The following is a 17,663-nucleotide window of genomic DNA, read 5'->3' on the forward strand; positions in this document are numbered from 1 at the left end:
TTGCTGAACTACTTGCGAAGTAGCCTATTCATCACAGACATCACATGCATCACCCTAAAGAGCTTTTCTCAGCCTTTAAACGATGTTAGTGGTTAGTTGTTGTGGTAAGCGGTTTACGAGAAAAGTAACTTTAATTTAATCATATTTTTTTGCGCCCGTCTCCCTACCCATTCATCTTGGTGGAATACTTCGCAAACTTTCCCTCAACACATATAAAATAAACAGCAGACCTTACCGAACATAAAGGTGTAAAGCATTCCCCTGCAGTTAGCCATTCCAGAGTAATCCGGTTTTAAATTTGCAGCAATGTCTTTATGCATGTCTCCAACTTTTGGTTCCTAATGTGTTTCAATTGTTCAATAAGTCTACATGATTTTATAACAGGCCAAATACAAAATAAATGTTACAAATATCGCCTAGATAAGCATTACAATCAGAGGATATACATATAGGGCAGACAGACGCTCATGAGTTCATGCTTTGTTTATGGCCTATTATGGCAACTGATTGCATTCCAAGCTACAGTCAACTCTAGCAGGCATTGAATGACTGGAGACTTTGTGAATTTATAGATTGACATAATATGCTGTCTCTGTTATTGCTGGTTTTGATCAGTTAGATTTATTTGCAATCTCCTGTGGTGGGCTGGACATAGCATTAAAATGCCCGCCCAGATTCCCCTTTCCGCCTTGACCCATTCACACTGGTGGCGGAATGAAAAAACTCGGCAAAATGTCTAGGGGGCTTGGTAGTAAATTTGGCGAGACACTTTGTCCCGCCGTTCTGGCTCGGCCTATGTGAAAGGGACAGTCGTTCCGTGATTCTGGTACATAAAATCGCGGCGATTTTGCCAGTGTGAAAGGGCCTAAAGAGAGGGGGAGAGAGAGAGCAAGCATCCTCTACCAGACCTGCTGCCTCATCCACTAACAGTCTCCAGAACACCCCAACCCCCACTCAGTCCAGCACTATCCCATCTCTCCCCTCCCCACCCATACCCTCTTCTGGCCTAACTGATTTAGGGGAGCTATGGGTGGGTGAGGGTATTTTTATCTGCGTGTCTGTGCAAGTGTGTGTGTGTGTGTGTGTGTGTGTGTGTGTGTGTGTGTGTGTGTGTGTGTGTGTGCCATACTGATGAAGCCAACGCTACGTAAGCAGGCCGGGGCCAAATTCACTCTAGAGCTTTAATATAATACAGTGTAGGCCTGTGATGACGACGACGATGACGATGTTACTCGGCCTGTTTATCTGCACGCGGCGGACTCGGCAGTCTCTGTGTGCGGAGGGAAAGGTCATTTACAGACGTTCCTTCTCAATTTCCCCCACACAGGAAGCACGAGGCTATTTAGAGATGGCCCCTGCCACAGCTAAGGTATTTATCAACATTACAAAAATTAGTCTTACGAGGTAAGTGATCTAATAGATCTGCCATTTTCCATTGATAAACAGGGTTAGTGTGTGTGTGTCTGTGTCTCTCTGTGTGTGTGTGTGAAGGGGAGTGGGTCACCTGCTGGGCGGCATCTCTCTTGCCATTGTAGGTGTCCAGGTGCTCCTGTAACTCCAGCACACTGAACTTGAGTGTCTCCAGCAGACCACACGAGACCAACTGCAACACACACACATATATACCATACACACATTAATAATTATGATCCAAGCAAGTAAAAAGCAAACAAAACAATAACATATATAATAATATACTGTATAATAAACATAGTATATTATTCCACATGCACATACATGCTTATACTATGAACACAGATTTTGCACGTCAGTACCTGTACATGAGATGTACACACACACACACACGATCGGATGACTACTATCTATGCAAACAATCACTGTTATTGTCTTATAAAGTTACTGTTTTTCCCTCTCTAAAGCACTTTGTGCTCAATGTTTGAAAAGTGCTACATAAATAAATGTGTTATGATAATAATAATTATTATTGTTATTATTATAACACAAGTATACACAATAATACAATTATATTAATTATACACAATAATAAGAATAATAATTATTATAATTATAACAATCATAATTATTATTGTTTTAACTTTTATTATACAGTTACTTTTGCACCATGTGTGAGAGCTTTTGATGCACATGTGATGAAAAAAAGCGTCTGCTAAAAAATTTAAATAAATGGAAAGTAAATAAACGGAATGTAAATGATGCCGTCTTAAGTGCGTGCTGTTGATCTGTGTTTGTCCACTCCTGTGCTGGACTGTACTCACCGTCTCTGCATCCAGCAGCACAGTAGGGCACTGGGAGCAGGAGGTCATGACCTCCAGGGAGCTGAGGAACTGGTTGCCCATTCGCTGGAGCCTCTCCCCCAGGAAGTGCACAGAAGAATGGGTAATGGAGTCAAACTTTCTTTGGATGCTCTGCAATAAAAAAAGCAATGACAGCCCATGATGTCAACACCCATAAACCAAATAAAATAATCAAATGCCAAGTGTGGCCTTTTATTGCTTTTCTGTTACTAACTCATTTCAGACCAGTACCAGTGAAAATGGAGTAAAGACGGATCAAAGCCTGTACCCATGTTTGTGTTTCCCATAAACAAACATAACATTTACATACAAATTCAATGTGTCATATAATGCCTTAAGGTCATAAAGACATTCCGTAATTGTCTGTATATTCTGACCATCTGTAAAAAAATTTATACGAGAGTACACACCTGAAAGAGTCTGGAGAACACGTGGAAAGTGTAGACGGCAGAGGACCCATCTGTGTCCAACAACATCTGGTTGACATGGCAACGCCAGGCGTCCTCCTCGTCGTCGTAGGCTACGGGCTGGAAGGCGGCCAGGATGGCTGAGAGAAAAGGCGATGGAGGCGGGGAGGCCTGGGTCTCCTGAAAGCCCTCTGTGTCAGCCTCATCTTGACTGCAGTACGAAACACACACACACACAGAGGTCACATGTCAGCTACGTACACACAAACACACCCACACGTGTATATACACACACTCAGGAACTTGAGCTGAAAGCACATGGATCAGCAAGCTTCCTCCTGCACCGTCCCTGTCCCCCCCCCCCCCCTCTCTCTCACTGCAGATATTCTCTGCTGCAGTGCCCGAGCCAGGATCCGCTGCAGAGGCACGGGACGTTAAAAAAAGCACACGGCTGCTCCCCATCTCGCCCTCCACCACACACACACACACACACACGCACGCGGATGTGTACTCACAGGCCTGTGGGGCCGAAGAACTTGATGAAGCACACGGAGTACAAGAATCGAAAGCCTGCGCTGCTCAGGGGCTTGGAAGCCACGGTCTTAGTCTTCACCTTCATTTTTTCACTCCTCTCTCCGCTGCATTCCCTGTCCCTCTCTTTTTCCCCCATCCCTCCCTCCCTCGCTCAGACTTCCCCTCTCTCTCTCTCGCTCTCCCCCTCCTCCCTCGCTCTCTCTGTGATGTGTTGTGCCCCTGCTGTGCTAGCCCGCTGCGCTAGTGCCCCAAATGCTAGCGCTGCTACTGCTACTGCTGCCACGGCTGCTGTCTATCTGCACAGAGGATCTCAACCACGCAGCTCTGCCAAGGCCCCAACTACCCCCAGTGCAGCTTCCCTCCCACACACACTTTCCCTGAACCCCTCTCAAACTCACTCCTCTTTCTCCCTCTCTCTCTCACACTCACACACACTTCCATTAACTAAAGGTCTTCTGTTTTCAGAGGGAGAATCAATTGGAAAGCAGCCATCTCAACCAGCAAATCAATCACGCACCGGCCCTCTCTGCTCCAAAATTAACGGCCCCTGTCAAGTGTGTATGAGTGTGTGTGTGTGTGTGTGTGTGTGTGCGTCGTGTGTGTGATAAGTAGGGCTGTCACTTCACGTTCGAAAATCGATTGCACAATCGATTGGACTAACCAACACAAGTTTCGAAAACTAAAATAGGGAATCGATTTTAACCAACATGAGAGAGATGTGTGACATGAGAGAGACGAGTTATAGGCCCTTATAACTTGAGGAGTTCGATATGGAAGCACTTCGGGGTTTGGGTATATCAAACTATGGAGAAGGACAAAGCGGTATGCAAACTGTGCAGTCGTGAGTTCTATGTAGGCGAAATTTGTTTGACATTTCTAATTGTAATCGCAGCCACGTTGAAGCCTGCAGTAATCTTTTTCACTGATGTTATGCCAGTCCACTCTGCTTATTGTTTTTCGAGAATGTTGCACTACTGTTTGTCATTGTGCACGAAACTTCACGCCAAGAAATCATCAGATATATTGCTGGCTTGTGCATCTTCAAGCGCCCCTTTACGTTAGGCCCCTAATGCCTGTTAGTTGTTAGTGGATTGGCCTATATTTGGCGTTGAAAATTGAAACGTCTTTAGACATGAAAAATCGATTTTACAATCGATTCAATGAACAATTATGTCTCAAGAATCTAACAGGATTTTTTCACATAAGTGAGAGCCCTAGTGATAAGTGTATGTTTTTACCTAAAAAAGAAAACAAAAAGGTATGCGTTATCTGTGAATAGGGGGTTATATAATAAAACAGAAGACCATTTAAGACCTGGGTGTGTGTGTGTGTGTGTGTGTGTGTGTGTGTGTGTGTGTGTGTGTGTGTGTGTGTGTGTGTGTGTGTGTGTACCCTTTTCAGCCAGTCTTAATTAAATAAGTGCCAATGTCCTTTCTCCAGTGCTGGCCCACCTTCAGCTGGAAGTCTGGCCACTGAGAGGAGGAGCTGAAGCTGGCCCACCTTCAAACAGGCGTCCTGGTGGCTGGGCCTCCCCTGCCACCCCCTACCCCTCTGGCAGAGCCGCAGACAGAGCCAAGGGGGGGCCTGAGCGAGCTATGAGCTCACCAAATCACTGCCCGCACTGGCCACCCTACCCATCCATCCACCCCTCCACCCATCGTGTCCTCTCCTCCAGCCCCTTGTCACAGCCCTGGGACGAAAGTTCTTAAAACAGCCTGCCTAATACCGTGAGAAGTTTCTGAGGCAAGACAAATTTTCCCGAGAGCTTTCTCTGATGGAGAAGGTGTCTTGGCGTGAAGACACAGACGAGGTATTCAATGTTCATCTCAAACAACCAACGCACTTAATCTCACACACACACACACACACACACAACCCTTACAGACTCTACAACTCCCCTGGTGCCACTGAAGTGTTGAACACAGCATGCTAATAAACCTGCTAATAAATCACCCACAATAAGACCAAGAGAGAGCCTTGACTATGAACCAGTCCACAGCTACTTAACCCTCAATTCTTACAGGCGTGACACAGATAAATGACTCAGTTCACTTCGACACATGTGCACTACAAACATATCAGACACCCTCCACTTATTATGTTAATGTTTCAAATAAAAAATAGTGGTGTATTGGCACTGATACCGCAGTCACGTCTTTGAGCATTCTGAGTTTTACTTTTTTAAAGAGAACATTAAAATCATACTCTGCCAAAAGCTACATTATCACATTTCCGGGTGGCTGGATTTTTGGGCACATACTTATGGGCATATGTCTTCCCTGATTACCAACATTAGCATGCAACTGCAATAAAATAGAAGGCAGCATCAATTGTGCACCAGAGTAGCTACGCAAGCAAGATCAATGGCTGGACCAGTAGGCAGGAAATCACTGTTAATTTGATTTGAGCAGAACTCCCCGCTTTCAAAACGTTCTCTTGACCGCTTGACTCGGTCGTCATGTGACGGAGTTGGACAGAGCATCGTCGTCATGGTTGCCCTCCTTACCTGGACATGCTGGAGAAGTCGGCCTCCTCCTCCTCGCAGCGCTCGTCCAGCTCCTTCAGTGCCATCGTTACATCGTCCTCGCATACCGACCCCGCCGGGCTGTCGGCTAGCGAGCCCAGGTTGGCGGGCAGCAGCTCCGGCGGCGGCAGGGACGCGGCTACCGGGACGGGCGGCGCTGGCAGGGGCACTATGGGCATGGGCAGAGAGGTGGGCCCCCCGCCCTCGTCCTCCTCCACCTCACAGAGGGACCCCGGCGGGCTGTCGATGGCCGGCGGGGGAGGGGGGGCCGGGTCCAGCTCGTCGTGGGGGTCCTGGGAGTCGGGCAGGGACGAGTCGCAGCAGAGCTCAGTCACGTCGGAGGGCAGCGGCGGCACGCTCCCGAAGCCCGTGTCCTCGCTCACACTGCTGCTCAGCTCGTCGGCCGCAGTCACACTCACCGCATCCTGCACACACACAAACACATACACACACAAATAGACAAGGGGACACAGATTCAAAACAGTGTCAGATTTTCTATACATGTGTTCAGCCCTGCAGTAATAGGCAAATACAGTAGGCATGTGAATAATGCATCCAGAATCACATTAATTTAATACAAAACACATGTAGTCAAGCACGCACACGCACTTCATTTAATTTTTTCCCGACGTTTCTTTTTTCATATGTCCATAACTGCCCCTAATGCTTACACAGCAGATTCTTGAACATTCCACCCAAGATGTATGGACACTAACGGAGAAACATACATGGGTGGATTGACCACTCCTGATCATAACGCTGGGCCTTAATATCACAGAGGGACCATTAAAACATCACAATTCACGAGATGGATATGCCATTCCAAAGATTGCGTTTCTGTTGGGAAATGTGAGAATCAATAAATTGGGGGCTTCGAATCAATCTGCGGGCTTTGTGTGCTTGAGACCTCCAGTGGTCACCTGTGGGCTAATAAAACCATGACATCGCCAGGATCTGACATGGGGTGAGAAAAGCCTGTTAGAGGAGAGAGAGAGAAAAAAAAAAAAAAGATTTGTGGCTACTGGCGTGGCTGGCTTCGCTGGGAGGTGTGTTATAAACCAAACCAGTTAAGACGACTGCACCATAAAGCTGGTGTGAAACGTAGCCAATTAAACCCACTTCCCTTGTACCACACGTGTCTATCAATCACTCAATGGATCCATTCATCGGTCCAATTCGAGACGAGAGCCACATCTTGAATGACATTACAGCAACGTTTCTTAATTGAAGTGCGTGGCGTGACTCACTAATAAGCAGTGTTTCAGAGAGACCACTGCAGCCGGCCATAAAACGGAGATTTATTTCACAAAAACGGTGAGGGGACAGTAAAGCAATGACGCTTGTATCAGAGACGTCAGGACAGCAATAAACTGCGGACCCCTCCAAACCCCCCCCCCCAAGGCTTCCAGTGCCAGGTTTCCGGAACACAGTGGGCTCATCCCCCCTCCCTCCCTGCCTAAATGTTTCATTTAAGCTTTCCGAAGGGGTTGGGGGGAGGGAGGGGGGGTATGCTAAGCACACACTATACTGATGAGGGGGTGAGAGCAGAAGAGAAATTAGATGAGTGGAGAGAAACAGAGGGAGGGGGGGAGAGAGAAAGAAAGAGACAGAGAAAGAGAGGGAGGGTGGATGGAGAGGGTGGGGGGGGGGGGGGGGGGGTGGGGGTGGGATGACTAAGAGTATTGATGGTTTCATCTCGGGGCTTCATTACGCTAAGAGCCGAGGATGATGGAGGAGATGTCCTTGGGCTGATCTTCAAGATACGACACAGTGGCGTCGGCGGAGCCAGTCCCAGTGCTACCGAGCTGGGTTGGAAGAGGCTCAGGCGAATACCTCAGAGTCAAGCTTTCATTCATAGACATCTGAACACGCAGAAGGGAGGGGAGGGAGGGTGACAAGGGGTGTGGGAGGGGATTCTCAATATGAATGGTGCCCAGGAACACCACTGACGCAACTGTCAACCGGAAATAATAACCTTTTCATTCCTGTGTATTTTGAACGTGTTTCATTGGGCTAAAAGCTCAAAATATCAACCAACTGAATTAATGAGGCCTTGTTTAATAACATCACATTTGTCCAGTTGATCGTTTTCTTCCAACGTGATCTGCTAAAGCTGTATGATGGGAAGTTGGGAACCAAAACATTAAATGGTGAACACAGATGTCTGCAATATGAGTTACCACAGCTAAACAGTGACATTTTAGTGGTGTTAAAACGCTGAGCATTGCAGGTTAGTATGTTAATATTTAGCCATTTTGACTAATGATTAGTCTAGTCTCTTCTAAAATCAGTAATTTTGGGTCAAGAGTGCTTCTTGCTACACTTGACAACTTCCAGCGTATACTCACAGAAGTGTTGGCTGGTCCATGGATGAGAATAGAAGCTCTCCACGAGTTAAACTGATTCCTAGACTTTTAAGGCCCAGGCTGGTTTGTTCAAGCACAGCAGGCCTGAGGTGTTTTGTCGATTGCGACCACAATCTCTGCCCCAAAAATCACACAACGAGCAACCAAGCAAGCCCTAACAGCTGAATACCCCAGCAAAGCCCAGAAAAGCAAGCTAGACAGAGAATAAGAGGATAAGAGATTGACAGTCTAACAAAAACAAAGAACCCAACTAACATCATCGAGCCACAAAAGACAAGAAGAGAAGGTGTCCCACAAGGTCCGATACCCAGGCCACTTTCATTTGGAACTTTTCCCCTCCAGCCTTAATAGTAATGTATGAGGTAACTCCGAAAGAGTAAGCCCTCTATTACACTCAGGAGGAGAACAAGACCAGTGAAGAGAGAGAGCATTGCGAGAAGGCATAGCAAGGTGTCGAGAGAAAGCTAGAAAGCACCCGTGCACCACAGTTTATATTGATTCCCGATTGATCCCACCTCAGGCGGCTGGCTGCTATTGCTGTCGGAGTGGGTGGTCTCAGGGGCTGGACTGTCGGGGCGGGGCAAAGGTGGTGTGGGCGTGGCCTCTTCTGTCAGAACACTGCTGGAGGACTCCTGGGACTGCTGCAGCGAGTCGACGTGATTGGATGTGGCATCGTCTGTTGCAGAGTCACTATTAAGCTGTGGGGAAGGAGAGACCAAGGGGTTTTTGACCATGGAAATTGTGATCGTCCAAAAAGTCCAAGACAGACATAGCGAAGCTTGAACGAGACAAAGTGAAACAGATGATAGTGTTTTGATTTGATCTGAGAGTTTTAGATTACATGCTGTATAAGTTGGACAATTACAGGGTTACTGGCTAAAGTATCTTAGTTTAAATGTTATCTGGCAAATTACTTCAAGAGCAAATGTCACAACAGTTCTTCAGAGTATATATTTTTTTCAATCCACATTCTCTTCTCTCAACAAGGCAACATGCCACATGCTAAAAAGACTTCAGTACAGCACAGTCTCTTGTCGTTTAAGATTCACAGCAGTTCAAAGAACACACTTCAGTCCTGCTCACGCAGTGCGCTACCAAGCAGAGGAACAAAGGAGAAAGAAAGAGGAAGAGGTGGTGTAGGAGGAAGTGGAGGATGAGGAGCAGGAGTGTCATTCCAAGGCGGCGTTTGGCCCATCAGCATGCCTGCGGGTCTAACACTGATGGCCTGCTCTGCTGCTGGCACTTGGTAGCAAAGGCAGGAAAGAGTTAGAGGAGCTAGAGGAGATTCCACATGACAGCAGGGCATGCTGGAGGAAAGTCATGCTCGAAGCCCCAATTCCGGTAGCTTCTCGGTACAATCAAGGGGTCGAACCGGGTCATGCTATTAGGTGAATCATCCCTTTACTATGACACTTCTATTGGCAGAGTTTCTTAAAGTATTAGTCAGGACGTGAGAGATTGATGTTTATTATATTATATAAAGAGGAGAGGTCCAAGAGTCCCAAAGTCCCAAAGCACAGGAAACTACTTACCAGCCGAAGAAAGAAACAAGGGGGAAAAAATAATAATAAAAAAACGAGAGCATTTGAGAGGATTGGGGTGAGAGGCAGAGAGGAGTGTCACCAAAGGCCACTCTGAAGAGCTGGAGCTTCAGCTTGCTGGCAGAGGTCGCAGGGGAAGGGAGGAGGGCGTGGGGTGGTAGCTAGGGCTGAGGCTGGGGGTGAAGAGGCGTTACCAGCGGAAGCAAGCGTCTAGGCTGCGCCTGCATGGGGGATGGGAGGGTGAGGAGGTTTGGGTGGGGCACAGCGGCGGTGGCTTCAGCCCAGCCTGTCCCAGCTCAGCTCAGCTCAGCAACACATTCACACACCATGCCTGCACCCCCGCAGAGAGCCAGGGGTTGGGATAGGTGGGGGGGTAGGGGGATTTGGTTGGCTTTTTGGGGGTTGGGGAGAGGGCCAAGGGGGCGGAACTTACGAGGTTGGATCGGTTGAGAATCTGGCTAGCACTCAGTACCTCCTCCTCGGACGACTCGTCCGTGTCCTCCTGGTTGGTGAGGTTGAGGCTGGGCGTGCTGCCCGTATACTGGCACTCTTGCAGCGACGGTGTGTCGCCCTTGTCCATGCTGTCCAGCGAACGCCGCCGCACACCCCAGTTGAAGTTGTCCATGCTCTCCCCCTACAGGGACACACAGGAAACACAGTTAGCATACACTGATACACCGAGAAGGAGAAATGACCCCAAAACAAAGTGTATTGAAGAACACCACAGAGCAGACATATATGCTGATACAGTGTTTTCATGGCATATTCTAATCAACTTTTAAACAGCAGTGTTTACCTTCAGAGCATATGGAATAATGACTAGCCAATCGAAAATGCACACCACACACACACTTGCCAGGACTTTCATGCCTTATCACACAAACATCACAATGGAGGCTATCCCCACAGGGACTCTAGAGCTGTGACTACTACCGTAAGAACACAACACAACACAGCACATAACAGATTCTACACAAGCAAACAAAAAGGGGGCACATGAATTGCTGAAGTATCACACAGACTTGGGCAGGGCATGCTCCACTGGCTGCCCTCTGCAGCGACTGTCATTTAGCGAATGGAAAAAAAACAGGATGATTGTCAGGAAGGCAGGAAGTGGTGAGGGCCAGAGTTGTGGGGGTAACGAGTAAAAAAAAAAAAAAAAAAAAAAGAGTGCAGGGGTGACAGAGTCTCAGAGAGGCTCGCTGGCTCAGAACAGCACAGTGCTATACAGGAGAACTTACCTGCAGCTCCTTGTGGCAAGAAAAGAGGAGAGACAAGAAGGGAGTTAGTGAGAGAGTGAGTGAGACACCACAGCCGACACCAAGATGGAGGTGTGCCAGAGTAGGCTCTCACACACACAGACACACACTAGACAAGTTGTTAAGACACATACACATGCAAACACATAAACACACACCTACACACAAACCATCTCAGTAACATTAATAATACATAAATATAACTTCATTTATTCTTTTAAATTCTGTGACATTGAGTTTCTTCCAAGATTTCTGAAGCCTACAAACCAAACATCACTTTCAAAACAGTCTTTAGAGACTAAGAATAGCTCAAGATGCCAGCTCAGGGCTCCAACACCATCTAACACATACAACAGGTTCTGCGGCTGTTCATACCTCTGCATCTTCCAGCTCCACGTCCAAGAAGTCAAAGTCCTTGAAGACTCCAAACTGCTGCTCACTTCCTGCATCCTCCGCCTGCACTTCCTCCTCCCGCGTCACTTCCTCCACGGTGGGGATCAGACTGGTCTGCTGGTCTCCTGAGTCCAGATCCTCATTGGAGGAGAACACCACCTGCAGGCCGGGAAAAAGAGCAAATGCATCAGCTGGATTCTAGGCTGATTGCACAACATGTGCGTACAGTATAAACAGAATTTCACATTCATTTCTTACAACAGTTCTCTCCCTACACCATTCACACAGTTCTACACACACACACAATTTAAGGTTTCGTCCCTCAGCCTCTTCCATGCCAGATTAAAACAACCTGGAAAAGTTAATGGCATTGAGCCACTAAGTCCATCTTGTGCATCATTGTTACGGTGACATGAGGACATGGATGTGTGTGAAATATTATAGGTGAAAGGTCAGGAGTGAGGTGAGGTCATACCGAGGGGTTTTTGGGTAGGCCTGACTCGGGGCCACACAGGGACAGGACGTTCATCAGCTTCTCTCTGGTCCTCCTCTGAAACGTCAGAAAAGAGACCGGCCATTACTCATTATATTCCACTAGCGAGAATATATGAACACCACAGTGCTTGAATAAAGACAGTTACACACGCATGCATGCACACACACACACAAACAAAAACCCAGACACACGCAGACGTGTGCACACACACACACAGTACCTGAGATAGCTGTGGTCTCTTCCAGCTGACAGGCACCAGGCCGTTGGAGTTGGAGCCTGAAGATGTGGAGGAGGTGCTCCTGGTCACAGCAATGACCTGCGGTTTGCCGTTACGACCGACCGCCGTGCGCTGGTCCCCATACTTGTGCCCTATGATGGGCGTCTGTGGGAGGAAAAGGTCATGGATCAGTGTGACGGTCAAAACCCAACAAATGTCTGTAGACGGTCTGGGGTCAGTATAGCTGTCAAAACCTTATAGAAGTCTGTAGATATTGAAATTCAAATTCAATACTTTTTCTTTTCCAAAATTGGTTAAATGAACAAATAGTCATCAGAGATGAGCTATCTAATTTGTACTGTGATGGATGTTTTGAAGAACCATTCAAAGTTTGCTTTGGCATCAACATCCAAAACTTGGTTTTATATTAAATAAAAGGCTCTTTGAGTTCCAAACAAATAGATGCTCAATGTTTAATTAAAATATCTGCCATCTAGGATCTAAATCTGATCGTAATGAGTGTCTGATCAAGGCAGACATTGCTCCTTCTCTTTGCCTGCCCCCCCACAGCTGATTAAAACAGATGATTAAAGGCAAAGAGAAGAGCTTGGGGCTAAAACAGATGATTAAAGGCAAAGAGAAGAGCTTTGGATGAAGGACGAACGGGAAGAGGACAGGGTGGCAGCACCTCTGAGATGTCGAAGTGGAAGTCCAGCGTCTTGCCAGGCAGCTCCTTGGAGGAGTTGTTGAAGATGCGTGTGAAGGCAATCTCAGGCGAGCCGGACGACTCGGTACTGTAGGATCGCTGGACCTCGTCGGGCACCACCAGGCTGGCTGAGCGCGACACCACCAGCTTCAAGATGTTCTGGGCCTCCTTCCAGTACGGGCTCTGCACAGCACAGAGCACACAAAACACTTAGCAGGGCTTACAGCAAAGCAAAGTCCTGTGCCTGGAGCTACCAGCTACCATTTGCAAAAGCCAATAATGTTTGTATGCATGTATATAAAGATATGTGTGTGTTTGTTTGTTTATTTATTTATTTAATAAAAGGCCTGGTCCACACCGGAAATACAGCACAGTGCCTGAGAACTTTAAGCACTGATTAATTTTACATTTCATTTCCTGTTTAATCATCAGTGATAATTGGCTTTGATAGTAAGTAGGTATTGGAATTATAATTAAAATGTACTACATCTTGGATTGATTCACTGATTTGCTTTCCCATAGAACAATAAAAACCATACAAGCTGTTGTAAAAGCACTTACAACATAATCTAAAAATAAATAATTATCCATCTTGAACAAGTACAACTTGCAGTATATTTCCTAACAAAGCAAACAATGTAAAAGTCCAGAGGGCTTGATTCCCAGAGTTATGTAACAAGGGCTCCACAGTCAGAGTACACCAGCATCACTACAGTACTGTTTGGAATCACTTCTCCTCAGCACTGTTGGTGGTGCTGATCAACTCAACAGAACTGTGGATGAGCGATTTTAATAAGCTCTTGTTATATACTGTGTGAATGGTTTCTCGTACACTTTTACCTTTTTTCTAAAAACACCAACACTGCAGCACCACAGTATGAAAACGGCACATGTAACTCACAGAATGTGTGTTCCTGGTAAACACGATTACCCTTTTTTCTAAAACAGCAACACTACAGCGACAACACCACAGTATGAAAACGGCACATGTAACTCACAGAATGTGTGTTCCTGCTGGTAATGGTATTAGTAGGCGGATGGTGATAATTATGGGACAGTCCGCCCACTGATTTCTGTAGTATGGGAAAAACTGATTCAATTTCCTGAGCAAAACAGGACTTCGCATAAACGCACTCTACGACTGGGCAGGAAGACGGCTCTTCACATTAATAGAGACAAGTGTAGCACGCACACACTCACTCACTTCGATTTTTGTAAAACAAAACAAATAAAAACACACACAATCTGCCCTTACGCCTCTCTGCATTCCCAATAGTGCAACATAAACAGACTCTCTTTTGCTCACTCAAAGCTGCCCATGGACGCACACAGACAGACAGAGACAGACATACACACACACACACACACACACACACACTCTCCAGTGTCAGAGAGCAGTGAGTGGAGAATTGGCCTGAGGGAGCAGGAGTAGGAGGATGGAATGGAGGTAAAAGAAGAACACCACCTCCCCCTTTTCTGGCACCCCCCTCCCCCAACGCCTCTCCAGCCAGCCTGAGGTCAGTGCAGTGCAGTGAATGGCTTCCATAAAGATCAGAAGAGGCAGAATAATGTGGCAGTTCCAAAACACACACTCACACTCACACACACACACACACACACACTGTCCCTCACCAGCTTACTGTGTCACTCCGAGCTGAGCCTGAAGGCTGGTGGAAGATGCTCTCCTTCTGACACAGACACACACTGTGACACACACACACACACACACACAGACAGAGGGCCAAATATACACAATCGCATACAAAGGTGCCCATGTAAATGTACAGTCATGAATGAGTAGGGGAATGGGTGATACAGTGGGCGGTCTCTGACTCTCTGCCTCGTGAGACTGACCCCCCCACCGCTTGTCACATGTCAGCCTGGCCGGGGAATGGAGCAGGATGGAGGTCATCATACCATTCTGCTCAAACCATTAGCCAGATAGGATGCCCAGGACTTTTAACTGAAATATGGGTACTACTGGTTCTAAATCCACATTTTCTCCTTAGATTTTACACAAACATTCTGATTTTGTTCAATAGCAAAACATATTCTGAGGCAAAAGCTGCTGATGTAGGTTTAGGTGACTCATGATCGTGTTGGAGCTCAAAACTCAAGCTTGCCTACTTGGTCATTTACATTAAAGCTATCCAGACAACAGTGATGTCTGACCTGCACGTATTTGCCAATGATCTTCATGATCTCCAGATTGAACTGCTTAACGGGCGCAGCAGACAGGTCGATGTGGCTCAGCAGGCTGTAGATGATCAGCAGGAGGGACTGTTGCATGCTGGGTAGCCCCTTCTCCAGAAGCTAGAGGGAGGGAGAGCAATGGAGAGAGAGAGAGAGAGAGAGAGAGAGAGAGAGAGAGAGAGAGAACACATCAAGGCTCTGTCTCACATCCAGCACATGTAAGGCATTCCATCAGGTTTCAGCATAGTTCCCTCTAGGATTTACGCAAATTCAAGGATTTGTGTACTCATTTGGAAAATTTATACAGGTTGAAATTAATATCTAGATCATGGGTAATAACCAAGCACTTGACTGGTCTAGACTTAAGGTGCATCTACTTGACGCATTTCCTTGTGACATCACAGCACACACAGCCAGCTGGGGGTGGAGGTGAGGAAGCTCACCTCGGCCAGGTAGGTGACCAGGTTAAAGGTGATGTCGGCGAAGGCGTCGTGCAGGTAGCGGCACACCACGTTGATCCAGTTGGTGCTGTCGCGCGAGTAGTTGCGCGTGGAGTACAGGCTCATCATGTGCGCTAGGTTGGCCAGCGTGGCCGACTTCTCCTCGGCGCACACCTTGGCGATGCGGTCCGCCGTCTCCTTGCAGAAGGGCGTTGGGCTGTCAAAGTGCTGCACCAGGTGAGGCAGCAGGCACAGGATGTTTAGAGGGAAACCTGGCGACAAGGGACGGCATTGAACACATCAATCAGTGATACCAACGGGATTGAAAAAGAAAAGAAACAACATAAATAGATATTTTTTTTAACTTATTATTATTAACTTTATAAATCAGTGATATGGTCAAATGTCTGTCAATGGTTTACCACCTTAACATGAGGCTAAAGCAATTTAAGACATACATTTCATTAACATGTGAATATGTCTTGCATCCTATTGTAGATCATATTATTGGTAACATCTATCTGCCTGGGTCAGCTGACTAAGAGTCATCGGAGTTCAAATGAGAATTTGTTGATGTAATGTCTGGTCTTTAAGTGTAAGCCCTACCACCACACACACACACATACACACACACACACACACACACACACACACACACACACACTCCACTCTAGGCCTGATAAGGATCCAGACAGGACCATAATACTGTCATATTAAATCCAAAAGCACTTAAATCCACTGCTAGAGCCTTGTTCTTATCTCTTGAGCATGACTTTAGCCAAGCACACACCATGTGTGTCAACATCAATTTCATCTACACCTCCCAACTCACACACACATCCACCCACTCGTGCACACACACACAAACACAGGCAAATGTATACCTTTACACCCACAATTCAGCTAATAGCATCTTTACACCAGAAGACTTTGAAAAGATTTGGGAAAGATTCATGAAAGAGTCTTTTAACTAATGCCCCCATTTCAAACTTTACTCAAAAGACTACAATCTTTCAAGAATCTTTCCCAAATCTTGTCAAAGTCTTCTGGTTTAAGGATGGCACTCACCCACCAAAATGTACATTATACCCAACCAATATATTCACCTAGAGGTATAACCATACATCCACTTAGGGGTACACAAACAACCCTACATCCACCTGAAGGGTACTCACACAACTCTACAGTATATCCACCTGGGGGTACTCACACAACCCTACATCCACCTGAAGGGTACTCACACAACTCTACAGTATATCCACCTGGGGGTACTCACACAACCCTACATCCACCTAAAGGTACACACACAACCCTACATCCACCTAAAGGTACACACACAACCCTACATCCACCTAAAGGTACTCACACAACCCTACATCCACCTAAAGGTACACACACACAACCCTACATCAAGGCTGTACAATGCTAAAAAAGTCTGTGCTATGGACGATTAACCAGTTTAGCATCAGTGGCACCTTATTTCAAATGTTTTGTAGAGTGCAGCCTACAAATGAGGTGTTTTTTTTAACTACATACCGATACCAGAGATTTTGTGGGACGTGCTGGAAGGATCCATCTAAAAGGTATACACACAACCCTACATCTACGTAGAGGAACACACACACAAGCACCACTCACCCTCTCAAATGTATACCCACCTCACCCACATCCCCTCTTGGCACTGCATAGACACTCAAACTCAGCCTTTGACCCACACATCCCCCGTTTCTATCCTGCGACCCTTGACCCCTGGCGCCCAGCCTCACCTGCCACCTGCGGCGGGTCCACGAGCGTGTGGCGCGCCACGCTGATGAGCTTGCTGAGCAGGTGGATGGTCAGCTCGAGCGTGGCGGCCGACGTGAAGCCCTTGAGGAAGAGCTGCAGCAGGCCGGGGAAGCTGTACCACTTGAGCTTGGCCTGCACGCGCTCCAGACGCTCGCGGCTCTCCGCCTTCTCCAGCGGCAGCTGGCCCAGCAGGCGGTTGAGCAGCCGCAGCGCCAGCAGGTACTCGAACTCGTAGTCCGACTCCAGGAGCGACGCCGCGATCCAGAACACCGTCGCCATCAGGTTGGTCGGGTCGGCCGGGGGTGCCGGGTCACCTGGGGGGAGGAAAAGGGGGAAATTGGTACGTATGTGTTAAGAGTGTGTGTGCGTTCATGTGAAGGTCTAAAGGTGAGGTTCACATTGGTGAAAAGTGTGTGTAGAGATGTGTATCGACTTACAGACAATGATTGCTATCCATACAAGTCAATATGTAAGGGATAATGGACGACACAGCGTTCGGTTCACAGAAGTAACTCGTTTTGGAAGG

At 47.1% G+C, this 17,663-nt stretch overlaps 1 protein-coding gene across 1 annotated transcript in view; it reads right to left on the minus strand.

Annotated features, from left to right (window-relative positions):
* Positions 1 to 17,663, minus strand: part of fryl (furry homolog, like) — an 88,743-nt gene that overhangs the window by 10,437 nt on the left and 60,643 nt on the right. The window contains 13 exon segments of the mRNA XM_048252285.1: positions 1,505 to 1,603; positions 2,238 to 2,387; positions 2,687 to 2,894; positions 5,724 to 6,166; positions 8,623 to 8,805; positions 10,082 to 10,282; positions 11,283 to 11,459; positions 11,776 to 11,850; positions 12,017 to 12,178; positions 12,702 to 12,902; positions 14,892 to 15,032; positions 15,356 to 15,624; positions 17,119 to 17,451. Of these exon segments, the coding sequence (XP_048108242.1) occupies positions 1,505 to 1,603; positions 2,238 to 2,387; positions 2,687 to 2,894; positions 5,724 to 6,166; positions 8,623 to 8,805; positions 10,082 to 10,282; positions 11,283 to 11,459; positions 11,776 to 11,850; positions 12,017 to 12,178; positions 12,702 to 12,902; positions 14,892 to 15,032; positions 15,356 to 15,624; positions 17,119 to 17,451 (2,642 nt within the window).

This window comes from Alosa alosa, chromosome 9 (assembly GCF_017589495.1).
Source record: "Alosa alosa isolate M-15738 ecotype Scorff River chromosome 9, AALO_Geno_1.1, whole genome shotgun sequence".
NCBI classification, from domain to species: domain Eukaryota; kingdom Metazoa; phylum Chordata; class Actinopteri; order Clupeiformes; family Clupeidae; genus Alosa; species Alosa alosa.